Source organism: Myripristis murdjan, chromosome 23 (genome assembly GCF_902150065.1).
Source record: "Myripristis murdjan chromosome 23, fMyrMur1.1, whole genome shotgun sequence".
NCBI classification, from domain to species: domain Eukaryota; kingdom Metazoa; phylum Chordata; class Actinopteri; order Holocentriformes; family Holocentridae; genus Myripristis; species Myripristis murdjan.
The window spans coordinates 9,326,346-9,342,341 of NC_044002.1; the positions used below are offsets into that span (position 1 = coordinate 9,326,346).

At 42.2% G+C, this 15,996-nt stretch overlaps 1 protein-coding gene across 2 annotated transcripts; it reads right to left on the reverse strand.

Moving 5' to 3' along the window:
- Window positions 1-4,101: 4,101 nt before the first annotated feature.
- Window positions 4,102-11,137, reverse strand: kera (keratocan). Of its 2 annotated transcripts, none has more exons than XM_030045928.1 (3): window positions 11,050-11,137; window positions 5,640-6,514; window positions 4,102-5,364 (listed from the first exon to the last, which is right to left on the reverse strand). In XM_030045928.1, the coding sequence occupies exons 2-3, from the start codon at window positions 6,499-6,501 to the stop codon at window positions 5,198-5,200; spliced, it is 1,029 nt and encodes a 342-aa protein (XP_029901788.1). In that variant the 5' UTR covers window positions 6,502-6,514; window positions 11,050-11,137; the 3' UTR covers window positions 4,102-5,197. The 2 variants fall into 2 exon arrangements, with proteins under 2 accessions (XP_029901788.1, XP_029901787.1); XM_030045927.1 differs by lacking the exon at window positions 11,050-11,137 and adding an exon at window positions 8,314-8,389.
- Window positions 11,138-15,996: the final 4,859 nt, after the last annotated feature.

Consider the following 15,996-nt stretch of genomic DNA (forward strand, 5'->3'; position numbering starts at 1 on the left):
TGGCAAAAGGAGTTTAGAGAGAGTCCTCTAGGCCGGGGCAGAGAAATGGAGAGCGAGGGAAGGGAAGAGGAGAAGAAAAGAGAAAAGCAGTGAGATGCAGAGAGATGTGGACACGATGTTGGCCCTCAGGGTTAGATGGAGAGAGTGAGGAAAAGACTGAGTGAGAGAGAAACCGAGAGAGGGAGAAAGAGAGAGAGAGAGGTTTCTAAGGCTGACTCGACCCCTCGCCCCTTACAGAGGTCCTTTATGAGGCCCGGTCGCTGCCTGTCTCAGCACTCAAGCTCGAAATTCCACCGAGGTTTGTGGACAGGATGGCAGTGAGTTACGGCTGCAAGGAAAAGCTTCATTCAGCAATGAGGGTGCTCAAACATACACACACACACACACGCACACGCACACACACACGCACGCACGCACACACACACACACACACACACATCCAAAGACACATACTTTCACAGATGCACACTCTCTCCCAACACACCTATCTTTCAGGGAGAGAAAATTGAGAAACCTCTGCTGCTATTTTTGGGATGAGGACAGATATATAACAAAAACCCTTCCCAGGTTATTTGAGTCATGAATCTCATCTTTGTTGATATGTGATGGGCGGAATAATCATGTAAATCAATTTGCACATCATCTCTATAGACATGGCCAAAGTGCACTGAGTTTCCCCTTCCAAGAAAAAGTCAGGTGATTGGTTGGCATCATCACTGAAACAGATTTTCAGTCAGTCTTCGTAATGTCATGAAGCTATGAAATCCGGCATGGCTACACTGAAAGAAGGACTATACTAAAGACAGAGGTGTGCTTTTATGCAGGCCATCACAGCGTACAGTGTGTGGAAACTGTGTATGTAGTGTGTATGAGTGTAGCCTACAGACTGCCTCAGTGTTATGCTTGGCTCTGCGTTGGGCATTCCTGATATCCAGTGATTCTACCTTCTTCCCTCAAAAGCCACAAGCAAACTTGACAGACTTCCCTCCGCTATTGGTACTGAAACAACTCGGTACATCTGAGCCACAAGAGGGTTACCAAAATAGATATTTAAAAATCATCCATCAAGAAACAACAAAATTCAAATGAGATGTCATAGATCTCAATAAAAAGAGAGGATTCTGTTAATTTTGTGCTGCAGAAAGCCGAATGCTAACAGAAAGTTACTGACAACTAAATTTCTAATAAGCTTGTCATCACAGTTTCTGAAAAGCTTGAAGGGTGCATTTTAACCCAAAAAAAAAAAAAAAAAAAAAAAAAAAAAAAAAAAAAAAGGGCCAACGGGGGTCAAGTGCTTGTGAATTTCTAGAGGCAAAATTCAACAAGTTTGACTTGAAATTTAATCAAAAGAAACATGCTCTCAAGAATGCAAAAGAAAAAAACCCCAATTAAAAAATTAAAAATCCCCAATGTGCAAAAATGACCCCAATTCAGTCACTATCACCTGTGTTGTCATTAATCCAAAAACGACCTGTCGGACAACCACACCTGAATCACATCTAATGAAGCTTGTATGGCTACTGGCCAGCATAGCAGGATCATAAGACATTGATGAAAGACAGAAAAGACATCCAAATTTCAGAAAACTGCGGATGTCCGAGAGCGAACGACCCATGAAACCTAACTATACCACCAACCAAATTAGCTCGGCTGCTCCTCTGCAAACCCTCAGTTGCAGCAATCTTTGGTGGGTCTAGCTGAGCCAGTCTGCCTGCCTGATCTTCTGCACCAGAGAGCCATTGAGCCAGCATGAAGATAGTACCGAGAACGCTTACCTCTGTCTCCTGCTTTCCCGAATGGTCCCTTCAGCCGTGATGGAGATGCTGAGGGCTCAGGGACCTGGCCAATGGTGAGAGGTCGTGCAGGGTGCCTTGAAGAGGGAGGGTGTGTGTGTATGTGTGTGTGTGTGTTGGAGTGTGTGCGTGAATGTGACAGTGTGTAGGTGTGTGTGCATGTGTAGGTCTGTGCGCTCTGACAGACCTGAGTGCCCTGCCGCTTATGTGTCAAGGTAGGCACTGAGAACGATTGGACTGGAGCGGCTTGCTTTTGGTCACTCGGAGCGCACCCACCCCGCACCATATACCCTTTCCACACACACCCACATGCACGACACTCTCAAACATGACACACACACACATACACACACCAGACACCAGACACAGAGGGAGGCCCCCCCCGATGGCAAAATACCTTTTTATCCCTTACAAGAGTATCCTTTATTTTTGTAGAGAAGAGTGTGGCTCAATCAGACTGAAATATTTGTCTGCCTTTTCCTGAGGTGAAACTCTGGCATGTGTTGCTTTCATGTATGGGGGGGATCCGCGGGGCCCCTGTACACAATGGGACCTCTGTGAGGAGCCCCTGTTAGCATGGTGCTGAGAGGAAGTCCCTGCCTGGAGGAAGGCCTCTGCTCTCCTTGAGCTCTATGCTGCTTTCTCTGTGCACTGTCGCTAGCACAGCGCTCCTCCATCTGGATGCTCTCGCTCTTAGCTACAGATCTGAGATCTGCAGAAGGTTGAACATAATGGGCGGGCTTTAGAGGAAAATAGGCCAGTCTATGCTCAGAGTTGGACAGGACTTGAGTGAGTGAGACTGAATCTCAGATACATGTTCTGTTTGCTTTCGTGGGCTTGGAAAAATCTGCCCTTGCATGTGCATCCGATGAGATGCTCTCTCACTGCATGTACACACACACACACGCATACACACACACACACACACACACACACACACACACACACACACACACGGTCTGTCTTCAGTGTCCATTGCTGAATGGGACACAGGAAGTTATTGGCTCGCTTTCATCGTTCAGCTTTATTTGGCCTCAGTTTTATTCAACCTGCCCACCTCTTTCTCTCTCTCTCTCTCTCTCTCTCTCTCTCTCTCTCTCTCTCTCTCTCTCTCTGTCTCTCTCTCTCAAGGTAACCAGACCTTTTGGTGAGTGAGGGGAAAAGGAACTTGCATGAATGCCAAAAATCGTTTGCACCTGTGATAAGCATACAGATTATGTTCCGATGTCTTTTACTACCAAGCCCTCTCAAAAGGCATGAAAATGGAGTGCAATTTGCCCCAGTGACACCGAATAACCCCAAACATTCATGTGCCGGACCAACACAATGATTGAGATCTATATGTGTACAGAGGAGTGCATTGTGAAGAGCCTGAGAAGTCCTGGAGACTCTGGACGCTTATATACCGAGGAATTCATATAGTAACTGACAATGGGATTGAAATTTTACACCCGGTAATTATCATGGAGTGGCTTTGAGCCTAAGTTTTTCTTATTTCTTATTTATTTTCTAATTGAGATTTTGTGACAGGAAAAACGAATGAGGGATACAATGTCATATTTTGCTCACATCTGTCAGTGAGGTTCTTGAATTATTCATTCCAGTTTATTAGCCTGTATCTTGGCAGTTGATTCCCAAAGAAGAATACAGTGGAAGTGGAGCAAATGAAAAAAGAGGTTGCTGAAAAGCCATCTGTGATGTTATGATGAAGCAGTATATACCAGAGAACAGTGGAGGAAGTATTGACCTTTATACTGCAAAGAAATGTAGTTTTTAACAAGAGAAATGGGGAAAACAAAACTCACGTGAATGTGAAAGATTGATTGAGACTAACACAAGGGATATTTGCCTCATAGCTATTAATTTAAAATGAATCTTTTTCAGTTGATTGCCCCAAGATGTTCTGCGGATGCCAACGCAGCATATTGATTATAGGCCTGGTGAGTCGAAGCTGACTGAAATTAGACTGTGAACGCCGTAAATCTTCTGGTGTTTACTCTTTAAACATGTTCTGCTCTCATTCCAAGATTTTCCTCCCTCAAATTCTGAGTGGCATAAAGTATAAATCTGTGACACTGATGAAATCCATCACACAAATGTTTTAATTACCTAATGAAGAAAATACATTCTTGTTGATTTAACTGCCATCTGTTCATCAGGCTCAGCTATTAAAAAAAATCAGTATACCACATATAGCAATCATGTCCTATCCTATGGTATTTGTAGCAAAACCTTATATATCTATATTTTGTTCATGTAAGGCTCCGGAGTTGTGAAATCATATGAAAATAAAACATGCACACCGGGGTGCCCATTTACTTTCAGGTGTTTTATTCACATTCAAGACAATTACAATGGAATCTGAGGCTAGGTTATTCAGAAAAATAATGACCAAAATCAAAAATTTGTTGGCGTTTTTAAAAAATAGTCATCTGAATTTTTTTGTACAAAAAGTTAAGAAATAGTGACCATGAAATATCACAGGAATTGAAGAAGTTATTTTTACCCCACTATTAAATAAAATAAATTACCTACATATGCATATTTATTGAATAGATTTGTTTCCAAAAGATATCTAAGCCTCATACAAAACCACCAAACCTTAGAACACAGGGCCACTCATTTGGCTTCAAGTCTACACATACAACATAAACTTTAAGCTTTTCTAGGAGCAATAAAAAAGGTAAAAAATAATATTTTGGCTATGCATTCCTAAGCATTCCCTCCTGGTCAAAGACGGATAAGAACAAGGAGTTGTCAAAGCTGTCCACATGCCATAAATACAAACTGTCCTCTTAGCCTTTCCTAATCACAGTCATGCTAAACTATAGTCACAATTTTTAATTCAAATTCTCACATGCAGATGTTTACACCAATATAAGGCACAACTAGTGGTCAGTGATAGATACATATTGTAGTCTCATTGAAGTATCCAGCCAGCCAGGAACTGTTATTCCCTCCTGTTATTCTGTTCATATGGAAAATTGTGTACTGGACCTTAAATTTTCCAAATACTTCTCTCTAATTAATGAATATTAAAAGATATTGACACCAAACTTTGTGTGCAATATTTGAATTTTAACAACATGCAAATAAATACTGATGTTGCCATTCTTGACCATGGTTTATCAGACCAGCATCGACACAGCTAGTGGTCAATAAGTATAAAGAATCTGGCACCCTTTAGATTCTGCTCAGATGAAATGTTGTTTTATGAACCTGGAAACTATCCAACAAGTTGATGCCAACTCATTGTCTGATATGTGAATTTTAACGACATGCAAAATGTTACAGATGTTATCATTCCTCACCTAGACACCCACAGGTCATGGCTTATCAGACCAGCACATACATTGTCATTACTTATGTAATGAGTTGCAGGAAATAAGACCTATGTTTTCTTTTTAGATGACGATGGATGTGAGGAGACGGAAGCACACGATGATATCCCTGGGAATTGGTGGCTTAATCTCATTGCCATCTAGCCGAAGGTAGCGCAAACGAGGAGCGCTATCGTTGATGTAACCATCCAAAGCCTCGGCTGGCAATGGGCACATACTGCCACTCACACCTGTAGACACACAAAGCAAATGATTAATGTTTTTAGATGTGACATAGCACTAGAGCATACCATTTTAGTGAGTAATATTGTCTAATAAATGTATTGAAGCAAGTGTCAAGGGGCTTTTATGTATTAACACACTAAGGAATATAACTTGTCCTGCTGATAAGTAGATCCACATGACATTCCTTCTCTCCCTCTTAGATTTCCTGCCTCTGCCACAGTGGAAAATGAAAAAAAAAGAAACTCCTCTGCAACCCTTGAAGAAAATGTGCCAGACTTACTCTTGATCTTGTTATGGTCGAGGTGCAGGTGCTCAAGGCCTGAGGGAATCAGGGGCACCTCGGTCAGCTGATTGTGGGACAGCTGCAAGTCCAAAATGCTGGAGACGTTGAACACATTTTTGGGAATCCCATCGCTGCCAAGCTTGTTGCGGTTGAGCCTAAGGAATGCCACCTTGGGCAAACCCTTGAAATATCCTGCTGGGATCTTCTCAATGTTGTTGCCATCCAGGAATAGCTGGGTGGTGGTGGGTGGTAGGCCAAGAGGCATGCTGCTCAGCTGGTTCTTTGCTAGATTGATCTGCACCAGGTTGTTCAGACCCTTCATGCTCACCTCTGTCACAGCATCATCCATCAGCTTGTTCCCTTGGAGATCCAGGAGGTTAAGCCTGTCCAGACCAGAAAAGACACCAGCAGGGATCTTGGAGATGCGATTGCGAGAGACTCGTAGCTGTTCCAGGCTGGATGGCAGGCCAGAGGGGATAGAGGTCAGGAGGTTGTCGTCCATGTAGAGGTGCACCAGATGAGACAGTTTGCCCAGCACACCTTCCTCCAGTCCCTCATTGGTGATTTTGTTGCGGCTGAGGTTCAGCCAGCGCAGCTGTGTGGCATTGCGTAGGGCGTCCGCTGACACTCCCTCAATTTGGTTGTTCTGCAGGTAGAGGTACCATGTGTATGGAGGGATTTGGGGGATGGTCTTCAAGCCCTTATTGTCACAGTAGACGGCATTAGGGAAGTTGTTTGGGCAGTGACACTCACGGGGACAGGCTTGGATCTGGGCCATAAAGTCCTCATAAGGCATATCCTGGCCCAGAAGTGGTCCAACCAGACATGAGATGAAGAAAAAGCTCAGGGGAAGTGCCATTTTGGTGTTCAACCTATGGCAGAGAAAGAGAACAAACAGAATTATTGCCAAATAGCTATGTTATGTATTTACATACTAGAGATGGCTTTTACACTGGTCTCGAGACAGAAGAGGTCACGGGACAGAAGTGGAGACTGCATGATCTAGATATCCAAGGTAAAGAGGATCAGATGACGGACTTTGAAGAATTAAGACCACACCATAACTGATGACCTATCCTACTTTTTGGGATCTATGAAATCTCACAGACAGTCAAGGTCAAGGAAGCTTTGAAGCTCTTTAAATGTTGTTGTCTTAACAAAACCTTGTCTTCCAGGCTGTCTAAATGTAGAATCTGCTATTTTTCATTGAAACACTTATATATACAGAAAATATTGTGGCTAGCTTATTCATCCATAACAGTTCAATGCGAATTCAGAAGACTGTTCAAGTGTTCAGCATATACACATACACATACTTATATATGCATACATATATAAAATATTTTACAGTTAAAACTTAAAACCAAACCTAAATAGCCACTATCAATTGCCTGATGATGATACTGCCTAAGACTAGGTAGATAGACAGACATACATTGTACTTTGTTGGTCCCTGGAGAGGAAATTTATGTTGTTGCAGCAGTTAAAAGTACTAGTGCTACTAATATATATGTACTAGTCCCTAGTGCATACATATTAATGCAATTATCATAACGTTCCAGTTGTGGTTGCCAGCACTGCCAAATATAGAACACATCTTGTGCATTTTCCAGCTCCTCACTTTGTTTGTGAATGACAGGTAAACCTCTTAAAAACAGGATGCAGAGCCAGGTCACCTTTAATTGCCTTACTTGGCTGCATGACAATCTTACTCAGAGTTCAAAGGTAGAAGCTCAGACTTTAAGATGCCACAGCATCATTTTTGGTTGTATGGTTTGGTTCTAAAATACACACAGCTGATCAGACTGTAACTGCATGAAATGTATGCCTGGCTTGCATTCCAGCCTTTGTTTAGCACAGCTGATAATGAATGGAAATAAACACACATGCAAGCACATACACATACACACCCTCAGTGCAGCCAAGCATCACACGCAGCTCAGGAGAAGTGAGTTTATTCCCCTGCAAGGGATCACAATCAGGGGAATGGGAAAAGGAAGGGAGTGCAAGGGTCCAATGTCTACTGAGAGGGTTAATGCATAGGAATAAGTGGGCATTAGAGATCAAAAAATAACACACAGTATAGAAGCCACAGATCACAGGCACACAAAGACAAAAAAGAGAGGTAAAGGAGGGGGAAAAATCAGAGCCAGGTCAGCTTTGCCATCTTCTATCCCCCCGCTGCATCAAACCGTACTCCTCTCAGCAGTCATCTGGTGCTGGTTTACATTCTTGTTGCACTCCAAGTTTGTCTGGAACTCATTTTGGATAGGCTGAGCTTATCCATGGATGAGCCCACTTCAAAGACCAGGCCTGCACACCTGCTTTTAGACATGCCCTGCCACCTCGTATCTCACTGTGCTTGGGTCAAAGGCTTGTGACCCTGCTACGCTTAAGACTTCTAGGTGTGGCACACAAGATAAAGGCATGACCAATGCTTCCATAAACATGAAAACCAAAACAGACAAAAGACAAAAGTTCATAATTTCCTGGCCCGTTTGCATGCAGATTTACATGGGAAGCCTGAACACTGCCACATGCAAATTTAAGGGGTAAACCCTAACATTGCAACAGACATGATTAGAAAAGTTTGATTGCTAACTACTCAGTAGTAGATGCTCAGTCACTACAGAGCCTTTGCAAACATTATTGCCTTTGCCTGCCATAAAGCATTAAATTCAATAAGTTGCTTCTTGCCTTTGTCCTCTCTTGGGAAGGTATGAAGGTGTAGTTCCAAAATATGAAGCTATTCCTCTCACTTCACCTCTATTTGTACCACTGGCCCTTTCATTCATCTTGTGCCAACCCCTTACCGCTGGTGACACTAAAGCTTCTCTTGGCCAATCAGATGCTTCCAGGATCAGAGGTCATAATCCCATCGTGGTGGGCACTACGCTAAGCCTTCTCAGGGCTTGAGACATGGCCTACTTAGAAACAGGCTAATGCAATCCTATCCGTAGCTTGTTTGCTAACTTCCACATGGACAACACTTCCTCCCATGGCGGGTATCAGTGATCCTTTCTAGCCTTAGTCACAAATCCCTCGGAGTCCTTTGCTGCCCTTTGTACTAATTTTGTGCTGCTGTCGTCCACAGTGAGATCACAGATGTAATTAGTCTTCTGAATGCAAATTATACTTTGTCTGTTTATCTTAGACATAATGACGGCAAGAGATTAACGTTTGACCTGTGCTTTTCCACTTGTTTTGACCTGACAATGACAGTAATAAATGGCTCTCATGTTTACCATGATGCGAGCAATATTCAACAGTCTGTCCAATTTAAAACTTGACCAATTCATTCCTGTGAACTGTTCAATTTGATATTTTGTGAAACATTTAGTTAAGATTTCCATTTAGATTGTCAAGAGGAAAGGCATGTTGGAACAGTTGTTCCAGCTTGTCTTCTATCAGCACAGATAGCATCTGACACATGAAGATGGATGACACACTACACTTTAGCACAAAACAATGTGTACAGACCTGAGAGGTAATGGTGTTACAGGCAGGATGAGGCCAGGGTATATCTAAGGAGATTTAAAGGTTAGGGTCCACTGCAGAACGGCCTGTCAAAATGTTTTTGAAGACGATGGCGGGGAGCAGGACGGGTGAGGGCTTTCAACGTGTCAGCAAGTTAGCTTGTTAAGCATGCTCTCGTTTCCAATGATGACGGCAACGGCTTCAATGCAACAGGATAATCCCATCTGACTGGCTGTATGAGGATAGGAGCAACACTTATCCATGATCAGCCATGCAAGCCCATTAGGGAAACTCCTGTTGTGTTTGCCAAGGTGTGACTGTGAACTGTGGTCGTTTGTCAGTGCCGCTCAAACTGTACTGGCATGAGGCACAAGCGTGTTGTAATCCACAGGGCCAACTAGACATGAGTTCCAAACACATTTACACAGCCTGTACGTCAAGGAATTGTTGCCAAGTAGATAAGTGGACAGGACACTACTTAAGACACGGTGCCCTCCTCACGCGCTATGTTTAGAATTAGATTAGGCAGCATCATTTTATTTGCCAACCTGCTGAAACTGCAAGTGCTTGGCATACATCTCAGTCTGCCGAAAGCAGCAGAACAGCTCAGTCCTAACCTCCCCATTCTCAATCCACTCACCCTTTCTATTCCTAAGCAAAACCAGCTGTTTCATGATAGGTTTATAGATGAACCTAAAACACAATGAAACTTATAATAGATTTGCAATCATCATTCAAATGTGACTTTTCGCTCTATATAGTATAGTCTATATGATCGCTTCTGTAGTGCAGCAGTTTGGATTCTCTAAAACTGGTCATTGGGCAGACAGAGCTTTCTTTCCCACATATCTCACTATGTTACAATTCAGTTTATGTGTCTGTTTACAGGCACTTGCACATTAAGAGCAAACACTTATGCAGGGTGGAAGAAATGTGTGTGAACCTCGTGCTTTGATTTGATGGAAACTCGCACATCTCTACACACTCTAGCAGATGAGGTATGGTCATTGTCATTACTAGACAATAAAGTCATTTTTGATGTGTGTCAGCAATCAAAATTAAATATTCCCACTGCAGAAAGTGGTGACTCAGGTCTTCACAGTTCTCTGCCGAATGGAACAAGTATTACTGAAAACAAATGTTGGCTCCAAACTGCTTGACAGACTAAGGAGAAACACATGCAGGGGAATATGATAATGCTAATTTCCTGCCAGAGGCTTTGTGTCTGAGCCAGCTATGTTAATTACACAAGGGGTTGTATTTGCTCTGGGTTTCAGGATCGGTTCCACTTGATGGCTTTGCTGAAATCTCGTTCACGACTTCCAAACATTTGGAAGAGCAAGCGTGGCTTACTGTACTCAGAGCTGAGACAGTTACGGTGTGTGTGTGTGTGCGTGCGTGTGTACAATTATTTCAAACCAGGTCTGGAAAAAAGCTCATTTGGCAGTAAAAGTCCCTCTCCATTATGTTTGTTAAATTGGAAACTTGTAGTAATGGGAAAGTCATCTCAATTAATTTATTGATTCAATTAATCCAATTACTGAAATATTTAATTAATTCATTTCCAGGTATCACTGGAGTTGTTAGAGGATAATCATGTAAAAAAAAATCATGATTGCAGAGGAAAAGCACAGATACAGCAATATAAAAATAGTGAATTAATATGCTTGTAGCAAGAAATATTAACACAATTGTCAAGGTCATTTTTAATTTCCGATCCTAATTAATGCAACAAAAGAAAATCTGCATGTCAGATTTTTGACTCTGACCTCTAACACTTCCAAAGCCCTCTTTATGTTGCAAAGCCACCTCTGTATTACCTGCATATTTTGCATTATGCAGACAGATAATAACCATATCAAATCAATCAGATGTCAACGAACAATCTGAAAAGTGATGCAAAACAAAAGAAGCACAAGAGAAAACTTACCTGCTTATCCAACTAGTGTGTGTGGCTCAGTCAGGTGAGGTCTGGCTAAAGGGAAGTGCTGCTCCTCTGATGCTTTGCTCTAGTGATTGTCCGCAGTCTCACTGGCTCTCATATGGTCGCTGCTATGAGCTGGCTTTATCAGACTTGTGTTGTTGTTGGTTCTATTCCCCCAAGGCTGCACCTTGGCCATGCACTGGTTGAACAGAGTGAATGGAGCATGTGTTGTTGTGGGAGGACGGGTGTGTGTGAGTTGGGATGTCCTTTTGGGGTTGTATTGGTTACTTTTCTGCCAGCCCAGCATTTCCCCCCCCCCTCTTTCGTTATGTCTCCTCTTTTATGTAAAAGTGAAGTCATCAGTGTGGTGTTGGTAAAACTGCAGGTGGTGGTCAGGGTTAAACTGCAGCCCTGACCCACCCAGTTGCACAGGTGGCTTGACAAACACTTAACCCTTTGGTCTGTAATGGAAGGTTAAGCCTTCACCGTGGGGGATGGTCTCCCTCTCCTTTCATGGCTCATTTCAGCTCACAGGCCTTGGGGCGTATTTATCAAGGTGAGGTTAGAGCAGAGGTCATGGGGGTTGCACCCAGACGTTCACACCCAACGTTTTAAGAACAGCACACCTTCACTCTCTCTACACTCAAGGAACCCAAAAGGTGGATTGGGTTAATGCTGCAGTCATCCAGTTTCATCTGTCACCCCCTCCCCATCTCCTTGCCCCGTTTCTCCGTTCAGCTGTGTGCGTGTGTGTGTGGTTGAGGCCACAGATGGGACATCTGGACCCCATATCTAGTTCCTAGACTTTTGGGGGATGAGAGCGGGAAAGAGAGGGATAATGGATGGATAGAGAGAGGAAAACCAGATTGAGAGAAAGAGATGGGAATAAAGGAGGAATGGGAAATGTCTTAGAACAAATTGGACCAAAGAGGAAGTGTGAGATAAATGAAAATCTTGGGAGAGAAGTCAGAGATGGTGACCTTGATGAGGGTGGATGGCTAAAGTCTGCAAATTGAAACAAAAATTGTCTAACAGGGAGAGAGATGCAGAGTGAGCACAGCTGGAGAGGGTCTGGATGGTAGGATGGTTTCTGGAGCGGGACCGCCATGCTGCAGCAGCTGATTAGACTTTCAGTCACCGTCTCAAGCAGAGGACGTGAGAGCCCAAGGCTTTATAAAGGACTTTATTGTCTAGACGTGGGCAGCAGGAGCTCCATATTGGATTTAAATAAGGGTGAGTCAGGAGGAAGAGGAGGAAATTGTTCCAGATCAGGGACTGGTATAAATGACCATGTAAAAACATGTGAAATGCGAATAAAGTTGTTAAAACAAACATGTTTCGTGTTCTAATGGCGATGGTAGAGAGTAGATCACTAATGCTATTACCTCTCAACTAGGATCAAATTTCCTTGTGCACTATAGTGGAAGTAGACCTTTAAAACATCGTGGTATAGAACAGCAGGTATGTACAGACAAGTGGTGGGTTTCCAAAATAACTCCCAGCACACACACACACACACACACACACACACACATGCACAGAGACTGCCACTGCTTTTCATTTACTTAAGTAGGCCAAATTTCAAGTATAATTGACCTTAAAAGCTGGAATGATTTACAAACACCTACCTAGAAAAAATAGAATGGAACATCTGGAAACCCTTTAAAGGAGAGCCATTAATGCCATGTACCCAATCAACAAACATGGCGTCTCTAAATCGTGTCTGCTCTAATAAGAGATGCTCGAGTCCCAAGTGAAGCCAATCGGCCCAGCACATATGGTGCATATCAGCCAGGATTTGTGGTGCTGTAATGGTTATGGAGCTACTCTACTGATACTGTAAAAAGAACTGTCGAGTAAACTTTAAGAGCACGCCCCAAAAGGCAATGATCATAAAATTTTGGTTGTGATTAATTATCCAGTGTCAGTGCGCTGTTAACTTATTAGCTCTATCACAAGGAACTTCTCAGAGCTTGTAAATTGTGGCTTTTATTGTAATTAATGTGTATGGAACCTGTCATTGCTGCATTCACTAGCAATGATCACAATTATAGCAAGTGCTGTACTCACACATGATATACCCTGCACATGCAACGTATATGATGCTGTGTGTTGATGATAATCAATAATAATACTGATAAACTTTATTTGGATAGCACTTTTCAAAATATGGTCACAAAGTGCTTTACATAACAAGTTAAAATGATACGTAAAAAGTAGTAGTAAAAATGTGAGTTGTAAAATATAGATAAGAAACAACAAAATCATTTGCTACAAGAAAGCCTTCTTGTAAAAGTTTTGTTTGATGTGGTGAGAGCAAACACTTATTTGGACATTAATTTGGACTATGATAGTATTAAAATTAATCTCAGCGCTATTCTAGTTTTATTATCATCCTCATCTTCAGAATGTTGCGCCTGTTATCTTTGAAAGGTGTCTGATGTCACTTTGACTTCATGCACAAGGAATCAGAGATTTTGTAGGCACTGACTGTAGAGTTAATTGAGTCTGAATTATTTTCTGCAGGCAAAAGCACAGAGAAACAGTCTTGTAAGTTCAGAGGCAAACTCACCAACAGCACCAACTCCACATTTTGTCTCATACGGTGGATTTTGGTTTCTAGCTTTGGGAGAGAGCTGTTCAAAAACATTGATCGAACTGTCCGAGGTCAAAGGTTGAGTAAGTAACTTTGTAGGGTGGGCGGACTTTCGTCAAAAACAGCATCCACCTGAGAATCAGTTCCTCGTCCAAGTCGCTCCCACGTCGAAGCAGTGAGGAAGTAGGGCCTTAAGAGCTACAGTAAGACAAGCTAAATTACTAAAGCCAAAGCAGGCCAGTTGGAGTTTCTTTGGGGAGGGGTGCTGGACTGAGATCTTGACATTTCCTTGAGGTGATTGTTTTGTTGGATTCATGCAGAGTGGATTTTAACTATGAGACCATTATAAGACTGCATTTTTTTCTAAGTGCATTCAGTTTGGATTTTACATGGACCCTCTTTGTGAAATGGTGATTTGTCAAAATTAAGGAGAGAAAAAGTTACCTTCAAAAACTTTAAAGTAATAATTTATATTGGACAGACCTGATGCTGATGCTTTTAGATTATCATAGGCTTTCAATTTTGAGTATATGAATAGATACTATGTGGCTGCAAAAATGTTTCATTTACTAACATGCTGGTGCGCTCTTAATAGATGAGATATATAAGAATCTTTCAAAATATACCATACTGATTCCATTTAAGATTCAATCTGCATTCCTAAATTGGATGGCACACCTCTGCAAGACATTCTGGGAAGAAACTAAATCTGCTCCGAAGGAATGTGCTGTTGTTGTTTTTTCTTGTCTGGCACAATGTGAGAGACGCATTAGTGCACCCATGGTCCTGGTTGTAATGGTAGTAGTCAGACTCCACCAGCCAGCAAAGGACAACAAGCGTGTCACGTTCACTAAACCCCCTGGGGAGTCTGTCTGCAAGAGGGGCAACAAACCTACATAGAAATCCGCGGAATGCTTAGCGTTCTCTGATTGTTTCCCAGAGCAGCAGCCGCTTTTGCACATCAATTTGAGCCTGACCTGATGAGGTGTGAAAGTGTATTTTTTCCATCGCTTTAATGGCTTCAGCTTTTTCACAGTGGGCTGTGCTGCAAAACATTTGGTGAACCTAGATTTGAAATCCTATTCTTTTAATACCCTAATTTCCACAGCTCATAAACCCTTTTCATCATGAGATGCAGTGAGAACTTTAGTTCCACTCTGGGATGAGCATGGAACCTGGTTTATCTAAGCATCTAATCCCATACTTCGATAAACAATACGGTAGAGATGTGACAACACTGACCACTTTTGACCTTGTGGTGGGGGATTACATTAATGAACAAGACATACCAACTAAAGCCTATCTTACCGAAAACAGAATATAATATTTTGTATTTAGAGAAACTTTTAAAGTGTGCCGGGGAAATCCATAACCATTACAAAGTATTTCTCTAATCGCCATGGAACCTTTGTGGTTCATATTTGAGACAGATGGAATGGTGGATTTGCACAGAGCATATCCTAAAGCTGCTGCATTAATCAAAACCCTGCAACCCCTGCATCCCTCCAGGACCAGCAGTCTTTTTCTCCACTGTACAGTCTATACAGTGTGACAGAAACAAGAGGATGCGTCCCCTATATACAGCAGTGTGTATAAACTACAACAAAAAGAAACACAAAACTCAGGTTTAAAGCGAAAGGAAGAGGGATACCACAATTTGGTTAGAGCCCAAATGTAGCACTCCTTGGTCATAAAAGTTAACACCATAAATTTGAAAATCACTGACAGGCCTTGAAGAATAAATATAGAGAGTGACCTTAATATTTACAGTATCTCCCGTATCTCTCTTTTTCATCTCCGTAAATCAAGGAAAACTGGATGACTTCATCTCTTAAGCTTCAGGCCAGAAATGGGACGTTGCAGCTGCACATGGATCTGATTCAAAGTTGTGCCAGCAGGCATAACACACTCCAGACACAAGTAGAAAAGTGCTGCACTGTAAGCCGCCACTAATCATGCCCTGTCTTAATACTTAGCCGAGGTCAAGGCTTTTACAGCACATCTGAATACTGAGGGATATATCTCTGCAGACAAGACTGACAGAGCTCTGCAGGTCTTTTAATTGCTTAGCTGGTGGGTTTCATTTGGCTTCACTTTCTCTCTCAAGGGAGATTTTACTGAAGAGTGTCTAATGTTTATGAAGCCTGTAAATGTTAATTCATATTACAACCTCTATGGGGTGTTGTGGGCCATTCTATTTCAATAAAGTTGCTGGTCTTCTAGGTTTACAAGGTACTGTTAGTCATTAATATTAAAAGCAAGAACAACAACAAAAAAGCTAAAGATTTCTAATCCCAGTTCAATTAGTGCTAAAGATCTATACAGCATACCCTGACATTTTGGATTTACATTTTTAG

Coding starts and splice junctions, on each gene's coding strand:
- kera (XM_030045927.1), bottom strand. Junction 5,365..5,639: donor CGACCATAACAAGATCAAGA/GTAAGTCTGGCA, acceptor GTGTGTCTACAG/GTGTGAGTGGCAGTATGTGC.